The sequence below is a fragment of the Pterocles gutturalis genome, unplaced genomic scaffold, assembly GCF_000699245.1.
Source record: "Pterocles gutturalis isolate BGI_N339 unplaced genomic scaffold, ASM69924v1 scaffold22998, whole genome shotgun sequence".
Classification (NCBI taxonomy): Eukaryota; Metazoa; Chordata; class Aves; order Pterocliformes; family Pteroclidae; genus Pterocles; species Pterocles gutturalis.
Genome location: NW_010126250.1, coordinates 302 through 16307, shown reverse-complemented (window position 1 = coordinate 16307; position 16006 = coordinate 302). Strand labels below are relative to the sequence as shown.

Below are 16006 nucleotides of genomic sequence, written 5' to 3'. Positions count from 1 at the left end.
ATAGTAAGTACTGTGTTGGTACGCATTGCAATGGGAAAATGTTAAAGCCTTCAGGTGTGTGTATATAGGGAACTGCCACTAGCAGACAGACAAGTGTTTTGAGAAGCAACTCCAAAGCTGATGAGAGAAACACAAAAAGCAATGCATTACCTGGAATACCCACTTCCCATTACCCAGAGAAGCTGTGGATGCCCCATCCCTGGAGGGGTTCAAGGCCAGGCTGGATGAGGCTTTGAGCAACCTGGGCTAGTGGGAGGTGTCCCTGCCCATGGCAGGGGGGCTGGAACTAGATGATCTTTAAGGTCCCTTCCAACCCAAACCATTCTATGATTCTATGAACATGAGCAATGGGACTCCCAGATGCAAATTCAGCATCTGGAAGAATTTCTCCACAGTATTGATAGGACTAACAAGAAGGTCTCCACTATATACCAGATATGCCCTGACACAGCTGAATCTACTTAATGTTCTGAACATGTAAATTCCTGTCCAACCTACAACTTCCAGCAGTGATGTAAACAGCCGGCTGATTCAGTTGTATTTGTAGATGGTTTCCAGGGTTTGCTTCTTTGATTTAATCTTTTTCTTTTAGTTTTATTTTTTACATCTGGATAATGAGTTCCCTTCTCTCTCCCTCTTTCAACTAGGTCAAAAACCCTCTGACTTCTGCAGTTTCTTCAAAGCCTTGGCTCTGCTCCCCTGGGTGGATTTAGTCCAGGTACCGGGCTGGTTCCTCCCTAGAGGCTTCCCGGTGCGATCCGCTCCCTTATCTTGGTTCCTGATCTTGAGGGAAGAGACAAAACAGCCAGCAAGGAGAGGCATGTAGCCTCAGCTCAAGACCACTGAGCAGTTCAATTTGTCTACCTCAAAGATGAGGACAAAGTTATGTATTTTTCCCATCAAATTTAGAAACAAAGAGATTTTTTTAGTTATAGCAAAATAGTTCCCTAAATCTCCTCTTCTCCCCCTAGGATACGGGACCGTGGTCATCCCCAGGGAGCACAGAGATTTAAGGCACTCAAGAAGAGCCCATCCTGGGGAGCTTCAAGGAGCCCTTCTACGCAGCCCACCACCACCATGGGGAGCTGGGTGGGCACAGCATGGGCTGGCAAGTCAGGAAAGACACAGCCAATGGCACAGGTGGGTGCAGCACTTCTCGGCTGCTTCCCAGAGGACCAACAGAGCAGCTCCTTCACAAGCTGGTCAGACTACTGCTACATGGTCCCAGCTGGCAGGGAGCACTCAGTTTTTAGGATCCAACAGAGTCTGAGATTGTTTTTTGATGCTTCCTTCACCCCCAGCTTGGAAACTCCCTAGGCAATGGAATTTTGTCACTTATTGGTTTTGCCCAAAGTGAAGACTACAACTTGTTTTTATCTGTCCTATTTGCACATATCTTTCTTGGGGACATGTATAAGATGAGGCTGGAGGAGCTGCTGTGTGATAAATTCAGACACAATCCCACTTTTTACTTGCCAGAATACCCTCTTCCCTTGCATTTGAGGACTGTAGGATAAAAAATTACATATATAATCAAAGGACATATGTTAAGATCCTATCCGCTCTATGAATTATAACTATGTTGTACATGGGCATTTTGATTTGATGCAGCAGTAGCTGAGGCAGCCTCTGGGGTAGTACCACCAGAAACAAATTGTGCTCTCTCCGGAGCACTGTGAGATATGAAACAATTTCCTGAAATAAGTCTGCTGACATCCAAGATGAGGCTGACAGTGGCTCCCAGACTGCAGAATATGAATGAAACTTGTATTCATGCCAGCTGTGTTAGAGATCCAGTACAACACACTGTATATCAAACAGAGGAAGGATTCATCTAGGGAAAATAATTTCAGCTTCCAAAGAGAGACTAAAGAAGGCTAATAAAAAATATTTTTTCTTAATAGGCCTTTGTTCAATCTTGCTTTAATCTTCAATAACTGGTATCTTCACACATTATAACACTAATGATTACCTTTGTTTTTCATTCTTACTGACAAAGAAATGAAATACACAGTACATGTGTTAACAAGAGTATGTTGCAGTCTTAGGAGCGGTGCAACAGTGGTTTCCAGATGGAAACCCAGCTTAGAACTAGGCAAATGTTCACCTGCATTAACTCTTTGTTGCTTTACTGTTTAAGAAAAAATCAGTGAAAGACAACCTGGGTTAGAGACATAAAAAGAGAATGAAAACATGCTCTCCTTCAGATTGCTTCCATCACCACATTTAGATCGTGCTAATCTCTTCTTCGTGAAGCACAGCAGCTCCCTTGCAGCTGTGTATGAAAACAGCTCCTCTGAGTTTCCACCTCAAGCGAAACACATGGGTAGAGCAAAAGACCTGACATGAGGAGCCCTGCGCTCTGTTTTCAGCTCTGCCACTAGAATGACATGACAGGGGGTAAGGCATTCAGTGCCTCTGTGTGTCAGCCCTTCCCAGATTTCATCAGCTGATGAAGTGTGTTGATGACACAGAGCTGGGATATGCAGTAAGACAGAGGAGTGGCAGGACACTGGACAAGAGGAAACCAAACTTGATAGAGAGTAGAAAAACAGAAACGGGGTCAAAGGGGTGGGACACAAAGTGCAAGATGGTGCCCTTGGAGACCAGACCACAGAATCTTCTCCTACAAGCTGAGACCTCCTCAGATGAGGGCAACCACTGGTCACTTGCTAGAATATGATGCACAAGGCAAGAACTTGAGAGGAAAGAGCTCGAACTCAAGTTAAAGGATAACATTAGAGTAACACTCGAGAAAATTATTAACCTAGAAATGAGAAGAGCAGTGAGGTCTGCAGTTGTCTTCTAGCAAGGCTAGTTGAGACACATATTCCACACTAACATCTTTCAAAAAATGGTGCTTCATTAGTTTATGAAAATCAAATATGAAAGGGGAACTGTTTATTGCCTATAGTAACAGAAATGTTCTCAAGGACTACTTTGTAAATTTGACTACAGCAATGGTTTGAATGATACCTGCATGTTTAAAATGGAAGCAAAATACCATGTGCCGATGGATGAGTAACAATGAATGGAACTAACTGGTCCAGTTTAATCGCCTACAGTAAGCAAAGAACAAATATTTGACAAAAACTAGAAATTGTAGAAAGTTTATTTGATCTATTATATTATTTAGAAAGTAATAACCTACCTGGTGCCTTACAAATTAAACACAAACAGGGATTACATTTAAATATAAAAGCTTTATCTTAGTAGTCTGCCTTCACAATTTTAGTCATCTTAAGTACTCGCTCACATACTTATTACCCACTTTCACAAGTCTCATTTTCCATTAGTTTTTCAGAAGCAATCATAAAGTCATTTCTTGACTCCATTACCATTATTTTTCCTGTTATTTTTCAAACCAAATTCCATTATTTCTTTTCCAGACCTTACACATTATTTCTGTCAAGAGCTCTTTTTCTAGGTGTGAATATATTTCAATATGTATACAGAACCCAAGGAACTATAGCTACACAGATTTTATTTTAATTATAAGCACAAGGTCACAAGCTGAGCTTTATTATACTTTAAGATACATATTTCAACTAATGGTCAAGCTACACTACTGCTACCAAAATGCATCACAAACACTACAGGGGAAGACCTTAACTTTCATCTACTATCATCTTTGAAATGTACTCTCTGTAGTGAACATTATTTGTTTCTGGATCTAGAGCCATGGAGAGCATGTCCTCCATTTCTTCTTCAGTAAAGGGTTCACCTGAAAAACAGAAGAAAATAACACTTTGTTTTGATAAATATTATTTTCAGGGCTGGCAAATTATACTGCTTTTCCCTTGCGAGATCTCCTTTCTGTCCTCACACAGAGGAGAAAAGGGACAATACTAAGGATCCAATTCCTTCACTTTTACCAGTGTAAGTCCTGCACACCAAGCCAGCTGGTCTAAGGGAAAGGAGACAAGGGGCCTGGATCTTCTGATCTCCTTCTCATTCACAGACTCCAAAACAGCCACAGATATTCCAAAACAACCATTTTTGTCAGAGTTAATTCTTCTAATGTAAACATTAGAATTATTATCTCTTAATTGGCTATCTTTTCACTTGTATTTACATCATGAAAGGTTTCTGTTTTTTTCTCTTTTAGGAGCTTCAAAGCTGCTGATGGCCTACTGCATCCCTCTTGAGAACAAGGTCCCCATCTGAGCATAGGTCTTGCGCAAAGCCCGCACATCGTTTGGACTTGAGGCAGGCAGGCATGAGTCAGCCATGGAAGAAAAGCAGGCTCTTCAAGGGATATTGAGGATTACATGACATACAACTTAAATCTGATCTTTGAATCTCTTTGTTTGCGTACGGCTCTAGAATTAAGATGAAGATAACACTGGAATGAACGAGCACTGAAACTACCTGAAACATATGGAAATCCAAGCTGCAGTTTTACAGAAGGGCAGAAAAATGGCACAACCTTAGGAAGCAGAGAAATGTGCACAGAATCACAAACTATCCATTTAAGATTGAATTATGACTCTTAATAATCTCTATCTTATAATGTCTGCAAGCCAGCAGATAAATGTTCTTTCCCTGCATTATTCACCAGTGAAATGTTCTAGTCTGCAGCCACTCATCATGGCAAGAGCATTGTTTGAACACAATGTATCTACTCCCACAAGTTTTGGCATGCAGAATGAGGACCTCAAGGTGCCATATACAGATGTAATGTTTATTTACTTAAATACTGATATTACAAAAGTCATGTTACCTTCTTCAGTCAAATATCTGACCAGCTCCTCTTTGGTAATATATCCACATTTCTTCTCATCCAAAGCCTTCAAAGAAAAATAATAAAACTTGTGGTTTTAACTATATTGAATCAAAAATCAGCAACTTCTTTCCAGCAATTAGGTACTTGAATATTTAGTTACAGACCTCAAATGCATGTAGAAGAACATCTTCTGGAATAGGCCTGAAGCTGAAACCATTGAAACAGAAAAGTTAAGTCACTTTTTGCCAGGCTACTATTTTGAAAGAATAAAATACTAAAGGGAAGGGAAAACTTATTTTCTATGAGAATTTACTAAGTTTGTCTATCAAACATTTAATTCCAGCTTGACTTTTTGGAACTTCCATATCTTTACCTCTTGCATCTATTACTGTACTCCTGTTCAATTCTCCTTGTGCTAAGGAGCCAGACGAACGGCTTCTGCATGTCTGGGCTGGCTGAGTGGGTTAGTAGGAATCAATAACAGCTGAATCATTCCACGTAGCCAATGCACTGAACAGAAGATGGCCAAACCAAGAAAACAAAGTTTTGCGCAGGTACGCTGGTAGCTACGCAACAGATCGCCTAGTGGGATATTGACAGTCTAATGAGCTGACGATGAAGCCCTGTGCAGCAATGGAGACCTTCCCAGTCCACATCCAGGCACAGGAACAAAGATTCTCAAACACAGCCCCGAGGTGGGCCCTACTGCCTCTGGATGCTGTGAGACAGTTTTGGAAAATCCTATAGCTGTTTCCTGTGTAGAACAACCTCCTACCAAGGGCCCTCTGTGTGCAAAATAACTTCTCAGTATTGGACAAGAATGAGTCTCCCAAAACTCTTGGCTGCCATCCTTTAAAAGAAAGACAAATTCCTTATAAACAATTTTGCTTTTAGTGCAAAATATAAAAATAGCACAAGTTCCTGTGTATATGCAAAGATTTCTATGTACCTTTCAATAATGAGCAGCATTTTTGTTCTAGACTTTTAGATTGGCAATCTCTTAGAGTGCTAGTTGTGTACATTCAATTGTACCTGGCAGTCATTTTGAGACACAAATATGAAGCTGATTAATACAACTTATTAAAAATACACTGTAACAGACTGTGCTTCTCAGTAACTGTAACTCACATGTTCAGAGAAATTAATGGTTATGATCTTAATTTGCATATAAAATATTTCAGAGATGCACAAAACATGTTGAATAGCAAGTTAATTCTGATTCACTTTAAAAATACAAAAGCTGCACATTATCACAATTTGTGATTATAAGCTGTTATTATTTACATCATCTGTACAACATACTTTTATGTAGACAAAGTAATTTTCAAACAAAATCTATCAAGCTAATGTAAACTGAGTTTAGATAACAAAAAACTGTACTCCTTCCAGCTATATCAAATTACTGTAAATAAATTTATTCAGAATCAACCCCGTCAATCTGGAATAAACTACAGACACAGAAAATCCACTTTCCATTACCTTCTGTCGAGTAGTACTGTTGTCATCACTGGAAGAAATTTTTCCAGATGAATGTATCCGGTTGGTTCTTCTTCTTCTACCTAAAAATAAAACCTAAGTATGGCAGGTTATATGACTCATTAGCAAAGTAATATGAAAACCAGAAAATTGGGCTGGTTCCTGCATTAAATTTAGAGTTAGACTTTGAATATTTATATCAGGTTTTTAATACCACATGGCACTGTAATATCTGAGTGAAATGCTTGTGATAAAATAGAAAGAAATCAGAGGAAGAAATAATATCCCAGGCAAAATACAGGCCTGCTATTATAGACACTTTCAACAACTCGATATTGCCCTCTTGTGCTTAGAAACCATTCATGCAAAGGAACTGGACGCCTGGTAACTGATTTTATCTCCCACAATAACGCAGCAGAGGTTTAAACATTCAGACTGCATTCATCCTAGTAAAGTCCAGCAGGACCTGGAACATTCCCAGGCAGTGTAACGTGACCACCCATAATGGCAAACCATTAGCACATTCCCTGGCATGATTTTAGCCTGTGCCACCTAACACTCCCCCCTGGCAGTCACCAGCCCTGCCCAGGACCTTAGGGACTGTTCTCCAGCAGGCTGCTTTGGGCAGCCACTCCACAAAAAACATTTACTAGGGTAGACACAAGCCGCTCTGTGCCAGCTGCCTCCAACACCCAGGGATGTTTCTGGGCACACTTAATGTGCTAGTTTGGACATAGACCTGGTCTAGTACACCTCAAGGATGGAATTTGTTGCCTCCACATGTTTCATAGCCAGAGAGAGTCGTCAGGGGAAGGACCAGAGAGGCAGGCAGACTGAGTCAGGGCAGTCTGAAACAGTCATAAGGCAGCACATAAAACATTACACAAAGAGAAGCTTCCCTTTGCCTCCCAAATAAACTAACAGATCAGTCCCAAAACAGCAGGGACTTCTAGCAGCATTCCCACTGCATTCCTGTACTTCCACAGGAGATGAGCAACTGCTCCCTATCATCCCTGTGCATCCCTTCCCTGAAAACTTCAAGTTTTACTCCCAAAAGGAGCCCTCTTAATGGAGCTAGCCTGTTCCTGTCTGTGTTGAAACTGGATGCATGCCTCGTGGTCTCACACGGCAGCAGCAACACCTTGCTGGGCTCTCCACAGACACAGCTCAGACTGAAAGAAGACTCCAGTAGGCACTGATTTGAAATTTCCCAACTGAGCCAGGTAAAGATGAAGTAAGAAATCTTCCTCTTGAGAGCTGGACCAGAGCTGGGGGGTGATGCCTGATACATCCCATTGCTTAAATGTAGAGCTGCAACTGCTGCTGCATGCTCTTTTCCACTGCTCTTGAAGGGTTTTGGTTGCTAAAACCGGGCAGCCACCACCTCTTACTGCTTTAGAGTGGAAATTGGCTTGAAAAAGCACTTTTTCCCTTCCTTTTTGGTGAGCCTAGCTGAAGGGCTCTTTAGCAAGGAAATGAAGCTGTTGCATGCTTCATGCTAAATCAAATGTTACCTTTTACCATTACAGAATCATTTGGTTTAGTGATTGATTGATTGATTGAAAATATGTAACAAAATATCTGGCAAAACTTAACTTCTTTCCAGTGACACAACAGTTAGTCAATACACTGAACTATTCCATGCATCACAAATATTGAGATGTAAAGGTACACAGGATGTTTTAGGGTACATCTGTGCTTCCACTAGTATTTGGTCAGAAGTCCACAGAGACAGAAAAAGAAATATGGTAGCTACTTATTGGAAATAGATAGATGCATCTTATTTTAAGCAGAACAACCAAAAGCAAGGACCCAAAACATCCATGAAGACGATAAGTTATATAAACCATGTTTAAGAGACAAAAAACATTACATCTGCTCATCCAAACAGTTGAAGGTCATCCTTATTTTCATACCAGAAGAACTCACCAGCAATGACCACTTCACAGCTCAACGTAACAAATACCTGTGAAAGTGTCAGCCTCACTGATATATATAATCCAAATTTGTCTCTTTTTGTTGGTATGCTATTTGTATTTTGCCTTCAGAAAGCAATCTGTGGAAGTAACAATTCTGTCCTGACAATGAACCTAGTCCTGGGAGGTAATGAGCAACCTCAGCTTCCTCTGACCTGGAAAGAACAGCTTCCATTTCAGCAGTATCTGTAACTGTTAAAATTAATCCTATTTCTAACATTGGATAGATATATGAAAAAATTGAATATATCAACCTCACCTAAACCAGTAAGTATTCAGATTTGCAGGTATATGTATCCTCTTACTCTTCCTCATGCTCACTCCTGTCCACTCTTCCTCCTCTTTGCACAGTGACTGTGACAATATCAGTATTTGCTTGTTCAAACTCTGAGTTTTGCTCTATCTCTTTCCTTTGGGTACATCCACAGCTCCCATAACAACTGCATTGTAGCACCTATTATGTTTCGTATCTCTACTCTCACAAACATACTATTATTGTCCACATTTGGGGACTTGACTCACAAAGAAACAAAACCATTTTCCAACGTTAACCAGGAGATCTGTGGCAGAACAGGGCACAGAACCTGAGATTTCAAACTCCAGGCATTGTAATAACCCGCAGATTAGCTTTCACTATCTCGAGGCTTATCATTTAATCTTAACTTTGTAAGTAGGCCTAAAGATACACTATTAAGTACAGCATTTAGCATAAGGCAATATAGGAAACAGTATATGATAATTTTTAGAGATAAAATAATTATATGAATGCTGATTTGGCAGATATGAATAATTTAGAGGCAACATATGCTAGTTTATTTATAATAAGGCTAATAGGAAGAGATGAGATGACCAAGAGACATAAGTCATGAGAAAGAGAACTGAAACACAGCCTACAATGGGCAAAAATACTAAAGAAATAGGTTGGTTACAAACCAGCCAACAAAGACAACTTTATCTAGATTAAGATAAAATGGTATTACCATAGTCAATCACAATGGCATCTTATATAAATTAAGATATATTTGTGATTAACATAATATAGAATCACAGAATCATAGAATCATTGAATTATAGAACGGTTCGGGGTGGAAGGGACCTTAAAGATCATCTAGTTCCAACCCCCCTGCCACGGGCAGGGACACCCTCCACTAGCCCAGGTTGCTCAAAGCCTCATCCAGCCTGGCCTTGAACCCCTCCAGGGATGGGGCATCCACAGCTTCTCTGGGCAACCTGGGCCAGTGCCTCACCACCCTCACAGTGAAAAATTTCTTCCTAATTAATGTCTAGTCTAAATCTCTTTCAGTTTAAAACCATTGCCCCTCATCTATCCCTACACTCCCTGATACAGAGTGCCTCTCCATCTTTCCTGTAGGCCCCTTTAAGTACTGGAAGGCTGCTGTAAGGTCTCCCCGGAGCCTTCTCTTCTCTAGGCTAAACCAGCCCAGCTCTCTCAGCCTGTCACTATACTGTCAATATATTAAGGTTTGTCAATATATTAAGGGTTCTACAAGAAGATACTGTTCTTCTGGTACTAAACTTATGTCAAGGTTTCGTTTACAGGCACCACGAAACCTGCTTTGAGATTTAACTTCCAGTTCAGTGTTCTTTAAGTGTTGTTTAAAAAAAAAAAAAAAAAAAAAAAAGTCCCATCTCTTTGGTAGGGACAGGCAGGCCTTAAACTCTCCTGGTTCCCCTGGACTGGGGAGGTAGCATCAAAGCATCCCCTTCCCTTTCTCAATTCTGTATCTTGAGTCAGTTGCACTGTTCATTTGCTGCAAACAAAAATCTCAGTGGGCCACTAAAAATATCATCTATATTAAGCACCATAATTTCTCTTTCCATTTTGTCTTGTTTGTCAGTGGGAGCTGGGACAATCTGGTACTGAGAGTCCAGAACCAGACCAGGGAGACTGCAGCATCACGTTAAAGGATCTTTCTCCTCCGGTGCTTCTTTGCACTTCCTCAACTGAAGCAGCTGCATCATTTTCACAAGACTTAGCATAAGACTTCTCACACTAAATTCTGATCTACAAAAGACCATACAAGCCTACTGAGGAGAGACTGCTACTGCACCCATCCAAATTTTTGTTGGGGACAGGAAGAAAAGAGTATGAGAGATCAATTCTCAGTATCCTGACCTACACATGAAAAAGAGAAAAATCCTTCCCCCTCCTCTCAGCATGAGCATCTTCCATTCCTTAAGGCAGCACATCAGTTTGCAAAAAGATCAAGTCTTTTTCCCACTTTGTCCCATTTATTAACCATACCCTGTCAAGGCACCAGGACACCATCCTTTCTATTACAAGTATCAGGTAAGGAGACAAAAATTAGTGTAGGAAAAAACTGCGGAGAAATGTGTTTGAAGCTGTGATTGCATATCCCTGGGAGAAGGGAGGATCGCTAGGTCTTGCAAGGTTTTATGTCTGAATTCTGACTTACAGGCTTAAGGAATCCCGTAAGAAAAGGTTACTTACCTATAACTGAGAAATCTCAAGACTGAGAGAGACCTCATGAAGGACAGAAAGTTGAGAGGTCTGGCTATAAGATAGCAATAACAAGACCCAAAGAAAAAATCAGCAGGTCTTCCCTCTGTGTATTTTTGGAATTTGATGTATAATTTTAACACCTGCTTAAGAAATAATTTTAATTACTTAATCATCCAGTATGTGTCTATGTCCAGAAGAGTGAGATGGTTAGGGTTTGGATATCTTAATCCCACTGATGTTTAGGGCATTCTTTTTCACTAGCCAAAACCAATCTTTCCTCCATTTTCTATAAATGCCCCTCCACCTTGGCACAGTGTCACACTGACCTTCTGGGGTAAAAGGGAGTCAAAGTCTCCTCATTTTAACCCATCAACGTCGTTACCTCACCAGCCTAAAGGCTTGCTTTGGGGCAACCTGAGGGACTGCCAGCCTTCCTGAATCACTTCCATGACACTTCCAACCTCTAGGAAAAGAGCTTAGGTTTCCCACACAGCAAGGCAGAAGGGCCAAACTTGGGCAAGTTTAAGATTGAAAAAAAATACAAAGATCTAAACATTTACCTTTGAAAGAAGCTCATGTAGTTCTGCCTCAGTTGGGAAGCAACCCAGTGACCTGACAATTGCACCAATCTCTCTGAAAGAAAGGAAGGGAAGGAAGGGAATGAGGGAGGGAGAAAAAAAAAACCATTTTTGTCAGTAAATCTGCCATACAAGAGTGTCTGTGGAGAACCCAGACATCAATTCAGAGTTTGTGTATAGGAGTGTGCACGTACAAGCACACAAGCACGCACAAGCATATGCATCTGAACTTTTAAGATGACGTCTCAGTAAGCAATGTCTATTTTTACAGACACTAAATATTCCAGAGCTTTTTGAAAGATCATAATTGTTCTTGTGACTTTCCCCAAAAATTCTTCTTTACCACTGGATTGCAGTGTACTGTGTGCAGGTTACTTTTCAATGGCTGTCCTCTAATTGTTAAGCTTAATTTCAGCAAAGTCTACACTTATATAGTTAATAAAACACTTGGAAACCTACTGAGATGAAAGGGAACAAATAAAATATATGTTTACATTAAATGCTATAAAGAGACAAATTCTAACCGCAGTAAAGAACAATGACAAAAGGTCAGGAAGAAGGCAGCCCTGCTATGCCCCTGCTGTGCTCTGAAAGAGTCAAACAGACCAACACAGTGGCTTATCACCACCCTGTTTATGCTGCAAAATGTATTCACAGCCTGCATTTACTGCAAGTTGTTCTGAGGCTCTAAATAAAATTCTGACCAAATTGGCAATGCCTCAAAAAAGTTTAAGATTAACAAGATCAGACTAGAAATAGAAGTACAGTAAAGCTGTAAAAAAGAGTACTAATGAAACATGGTATGATTGAAAACAAAATAACAGGAGCATTGATATTGCTTGTGATTTCCAGTCCAATTTTATAACACAGAAACTCAAGCACATTTGAATAAGTATCCACAGTGCTGGTGGATCCTATGATTCAAACCTCTGTGGTTTCTTCATCTTCACCAGTACATTTGGTGGAAAAATTAGACTGCCCAACAAAAAATGCTAGATACAAGAAGCAATGACCTTTTTAAAATCACCTTAGAACAGTAAGGCCCCAAACGTGGCACACCAAGTACAGGTAAAATTATACGGGTCGGTCTTTGGCTTCCCCAGGCAGGTCCCAAGGAGCTCCCATTCTGATCGAAAACATACAAAAAGCACTACAATAGACAAAAGATAGGAAAAGGCTGGCTGCACAAAAATAGTTACAAAACAAAGCCCAATCCCACACATACAGTTGTTATGAAACAAAGCCATCTGCTCAGATGACTCAGTGAAACCCCTGCCCCCCGTGGACGTGAATGGAGGTTTGGCCATTGGCCTCAATGAGGTCAGACACTGAGTCATATTTTTATAATCCTTGTCCATGCATCCTATTTCTGCTATAGATATACTGTATTTGATGCTCTCACTCTTGCTCTTCCTCATCTTTTCCAGCTAAAAGATACTTGTAAATATTCTCTGCCTCCCCCAGAGAAACACCCAACCCAAATCACGCCTCACTGCTTCTGACCTTAGAGGCTGCCAGAGAGGGGACGGCTGCCACCACCTCCTGCCTCGCCTCACGCTCAGCAAAACTGGGCTGTGACTAAGGTAAGCCAGGCCCTGAAAGAGTTTGCAAACCTGGCATTGCTGGCTGCTGTTTCTGACAGTCCATGCATGTGCCAGCACGAGGATGCTGGCCAAGTGTCTGTGGTCAAAAAAGTCATGTCACATTTAGTAATAACACGGAGTTTAAAAGACCCAGATAGGAAACTCTGTTTTCCTACCGGCCTCTTTTCCTCTCAGTTCAGCAGCTGCAGTTTCTGCTGTGTAGTTTCTAGCATAAAAAATGATGGTTAAAATGAGTTTGTGTTCATACAGGTTTTGTAACACAGACACAATAAAATTTTGGGCCACAGCTTTCACCCTACATATAACACCTTCAATGACAAGATTTGTAAAATCACGAAAGCCCTTGACTCGGGATGTGTTGTAAGCAGCATGAAACAATACTGTCTTCCTCATGCTTTATTTCTTGCTAACTTGTATTTGTATTAGAAGTCACGCAATACTGATGTTGGCCTGCCAAGTGAGGGTAATTTTCCATATTCTTCACAGGAATCTGATACTTCAGACAATAACATTCATACGTCTACAACTGCGGTTAAGAATTGTGCTGTACTGCCACCTTCTGATACAAGATAACCAGCCATCAATAATGTCAGTATTGTGACACAGTCCTGCAATATGAACCTAGAAATAATTAGGCAATAAATCATTGTTCATTGTCAGTACCTGTACTATGATAAAAATCAGTGTGAAATTGTGCATTTACTATGTTAAACAGACTTTTGAATGTCCGCTCTCACATGTTACAACTGTCTGAACAAATAATTTTTTTTAAAAGTCTATTCACATAATTTCATTGTTGTAGTGCAGCAAATTTTACACCTATTTAGCCAGGACTGCAGATGTAAATGACAAACAAATAAGCAACTAGTATGTCATGGTGCAGTGAGGGCTAGGGGCTCCTCAGGGCTGGGGGGCGTGGTAGTGTCAGGGGCACCCCAACAAGGGTGACAGGGCAGGGCTGGGCAGCCAGGACTCGTCCCACTGCCCTGCCAGGAGTGGGGCAGCCGGGGGGCACCAGGGCAGCCCCAGCCCCAAGCATCACGCACCCCCTGGGGATGGGCCAAGAAATTTAAGTGAGTGCTCTTCCCAAAGAGCCCTATGGGCAAGGGAACAGCAATTGTACTGAGTGTGGAGACGTATCCTGAAATTCTCCCTATCTAGTATAACTGAAAAATCATTCAACTTCTATGAAATACTCATCATTTCTTAAATTTAGAGGAATTAGTAAGCATGCTTTGCTAAAACCATCACATAAATATTTTGCACTTCTGTCACCTCTGTTTTACAATGTAGAAAAGATGTTTGGAACATTTGAAGATGTTTTCTGATTTGGTTTTGTGAGGAATGTCTAATGACAACAATTTCATCAGTGCTCATCCTCCTTTGTAGTGCTTATACTCAATAATTTATTTACAGTTAAAAGCTCTGGTGATACGCTTGTGAAAATAATAATTGGAAATATGAAAAATTACTTCAGTAAACCTTAATGACAACAACTTATAGCAACTTCAGAACCTGCTCAGTGACATAAACATGTGTTTTATGTATTTTATAACAAAAGCAATATTGGCATGTGTATGGATGTTTATGTCAAAACAAAGTTTAAGTAGCACTGTCAAACACTCAAACTCAAAAAATACTCGAATTAAGATTATTTAGGAATTTTTAAATTTGACTTCCTTTAGCTCTGTAGCCAGTTATGCCCCGATCAGTCTAATAGTCCATGGTTTTACCTTCCAGTGAACTTTTTCTTACTCCCTCAGACTTTTGCTTGTATTTCCACAACACTGCATGCTACAGGTACAGTGCATGCAGTTCTCCCTCCTGACTCCCAGCTGTGCATCCCATTCCCCCAGTTCTGGTCGTCCCATTTCAAAAAAGAGAAAGCTGTGCAAGAAGGAGCACAAAAAGGAATGGCCAGAGCTAGGGAACAACATCTCCTATGAGATTAAACACATACAGTTTCTTCAGCCTTAAGCTACTGTGATGGAGGATGGATGTGACAGACAGCGATGAAATCATTAATGGTGTCAAGAAGATTAATAGAAAACAATTGCTCACTGTTTATCATAAGAAAAAAAAACACCCTGGCGCCACTCAAATCATAATGCAGCAGATGTAAGAAAACAACAAGAAATACTGCGTATCTGCTCAATTCCTTATATTCCTCTCGCAAGTAACTACTAGTAGCTCAGATGAGGGTACTGGGCTAAACGGACTTTTGGTGCAATCAAATATGATCATCTTTATGTTCATATTCTTAATATTAATAATAATAATATTAGTATTCTCAAATAATATTAATAATAATAATATTAGTATTATCAAATTATAACCAAGTTTATTCCAAGTCTCCTAAAAACACCTCCCTGTCAGAGAAATATCCACCTCCCACATTACGCCAGAAGAAGAGGGATGTGCAGGAGCAATGCAGTTGGAGACATCTACTCAGAGCAGGTAACTGTGACACACACTGGATGGGACCATCCTGAAAGCAAGGGGATCCATATGGGATCCAAGATCTCTAGTGCTATCAGAGCAGAGATTTGCAAGTAATAATAGTAATAGTAATAATTTGCATGAAGCCTTAGACTTCTTGTCTAGCTGCAGTTTCCTCTTTCCCCTTTACACCACCAGTCCCAGCATCCCTCTCTAAAGTCAGTTTCAGTCTTCAACCACTGAACAATGCAAAATATCTATTAAAAAAGCACAGACATAATTGTCCAATCAGAGACAAAAGAACTGTTTCAATTACATTTTCTGATGAAGCAGATGCAGATTTAGGGAGTTATTTATCTCTGTATTAGATCCCATAATATTTCTACATGAAGATATTTACAAACCTGACATCCACAGTTTTACTGCCTTCATGGTCAAACACTTCAAAAGCTTCTATAATCTTTTTCTCAACTTCAGCTACTGAGCCATCTGCAAAAAGAAACATAAGAAAAGAAAGATTCACTGAGCTGTTGCAACTGGTTTATTTCCAATTTGAGAATTGTGGCAGCAGAAGCACCAAAACTGATAAAGGGGCAGACAGGAAAGGTACTTCGAAAAAGCAGAAGTTATTCTGGAAAAAAAACACTCCAAATACAGAATCTGTCATTTATATTAGAAATATGGCCTTGCTATGGCCCTGCAGCTACATCAAGTCTGGTTGG

General features: G+C 40.4%; 1 protein-coding gene across 1 annotated transcript; it reads right to left on the bottom strand.

The window, feature by feature from the left end:
- Positions 1-3608: 3608 nt before the first annotated feature.
- Positions 3609-15773, bottom strand: EFCAB2 (EF-hand calcium binding domain 2; the record flags this gene model as incomplete). Its single annotated transcript, XM_010078919.1, has 6 exons — positions 3609-3724; positions 4724-4790; positions 4891-4933; positions 6206-6285; positions 11224-11296; positions 15689-15773. Coding segments are annotated over 6 exons (464 nt in total), but the record flags the coding sequence as incomplete, so codon positions are not given.
- Positions 15774-16006: the final 233 nt, after the last annotated feature.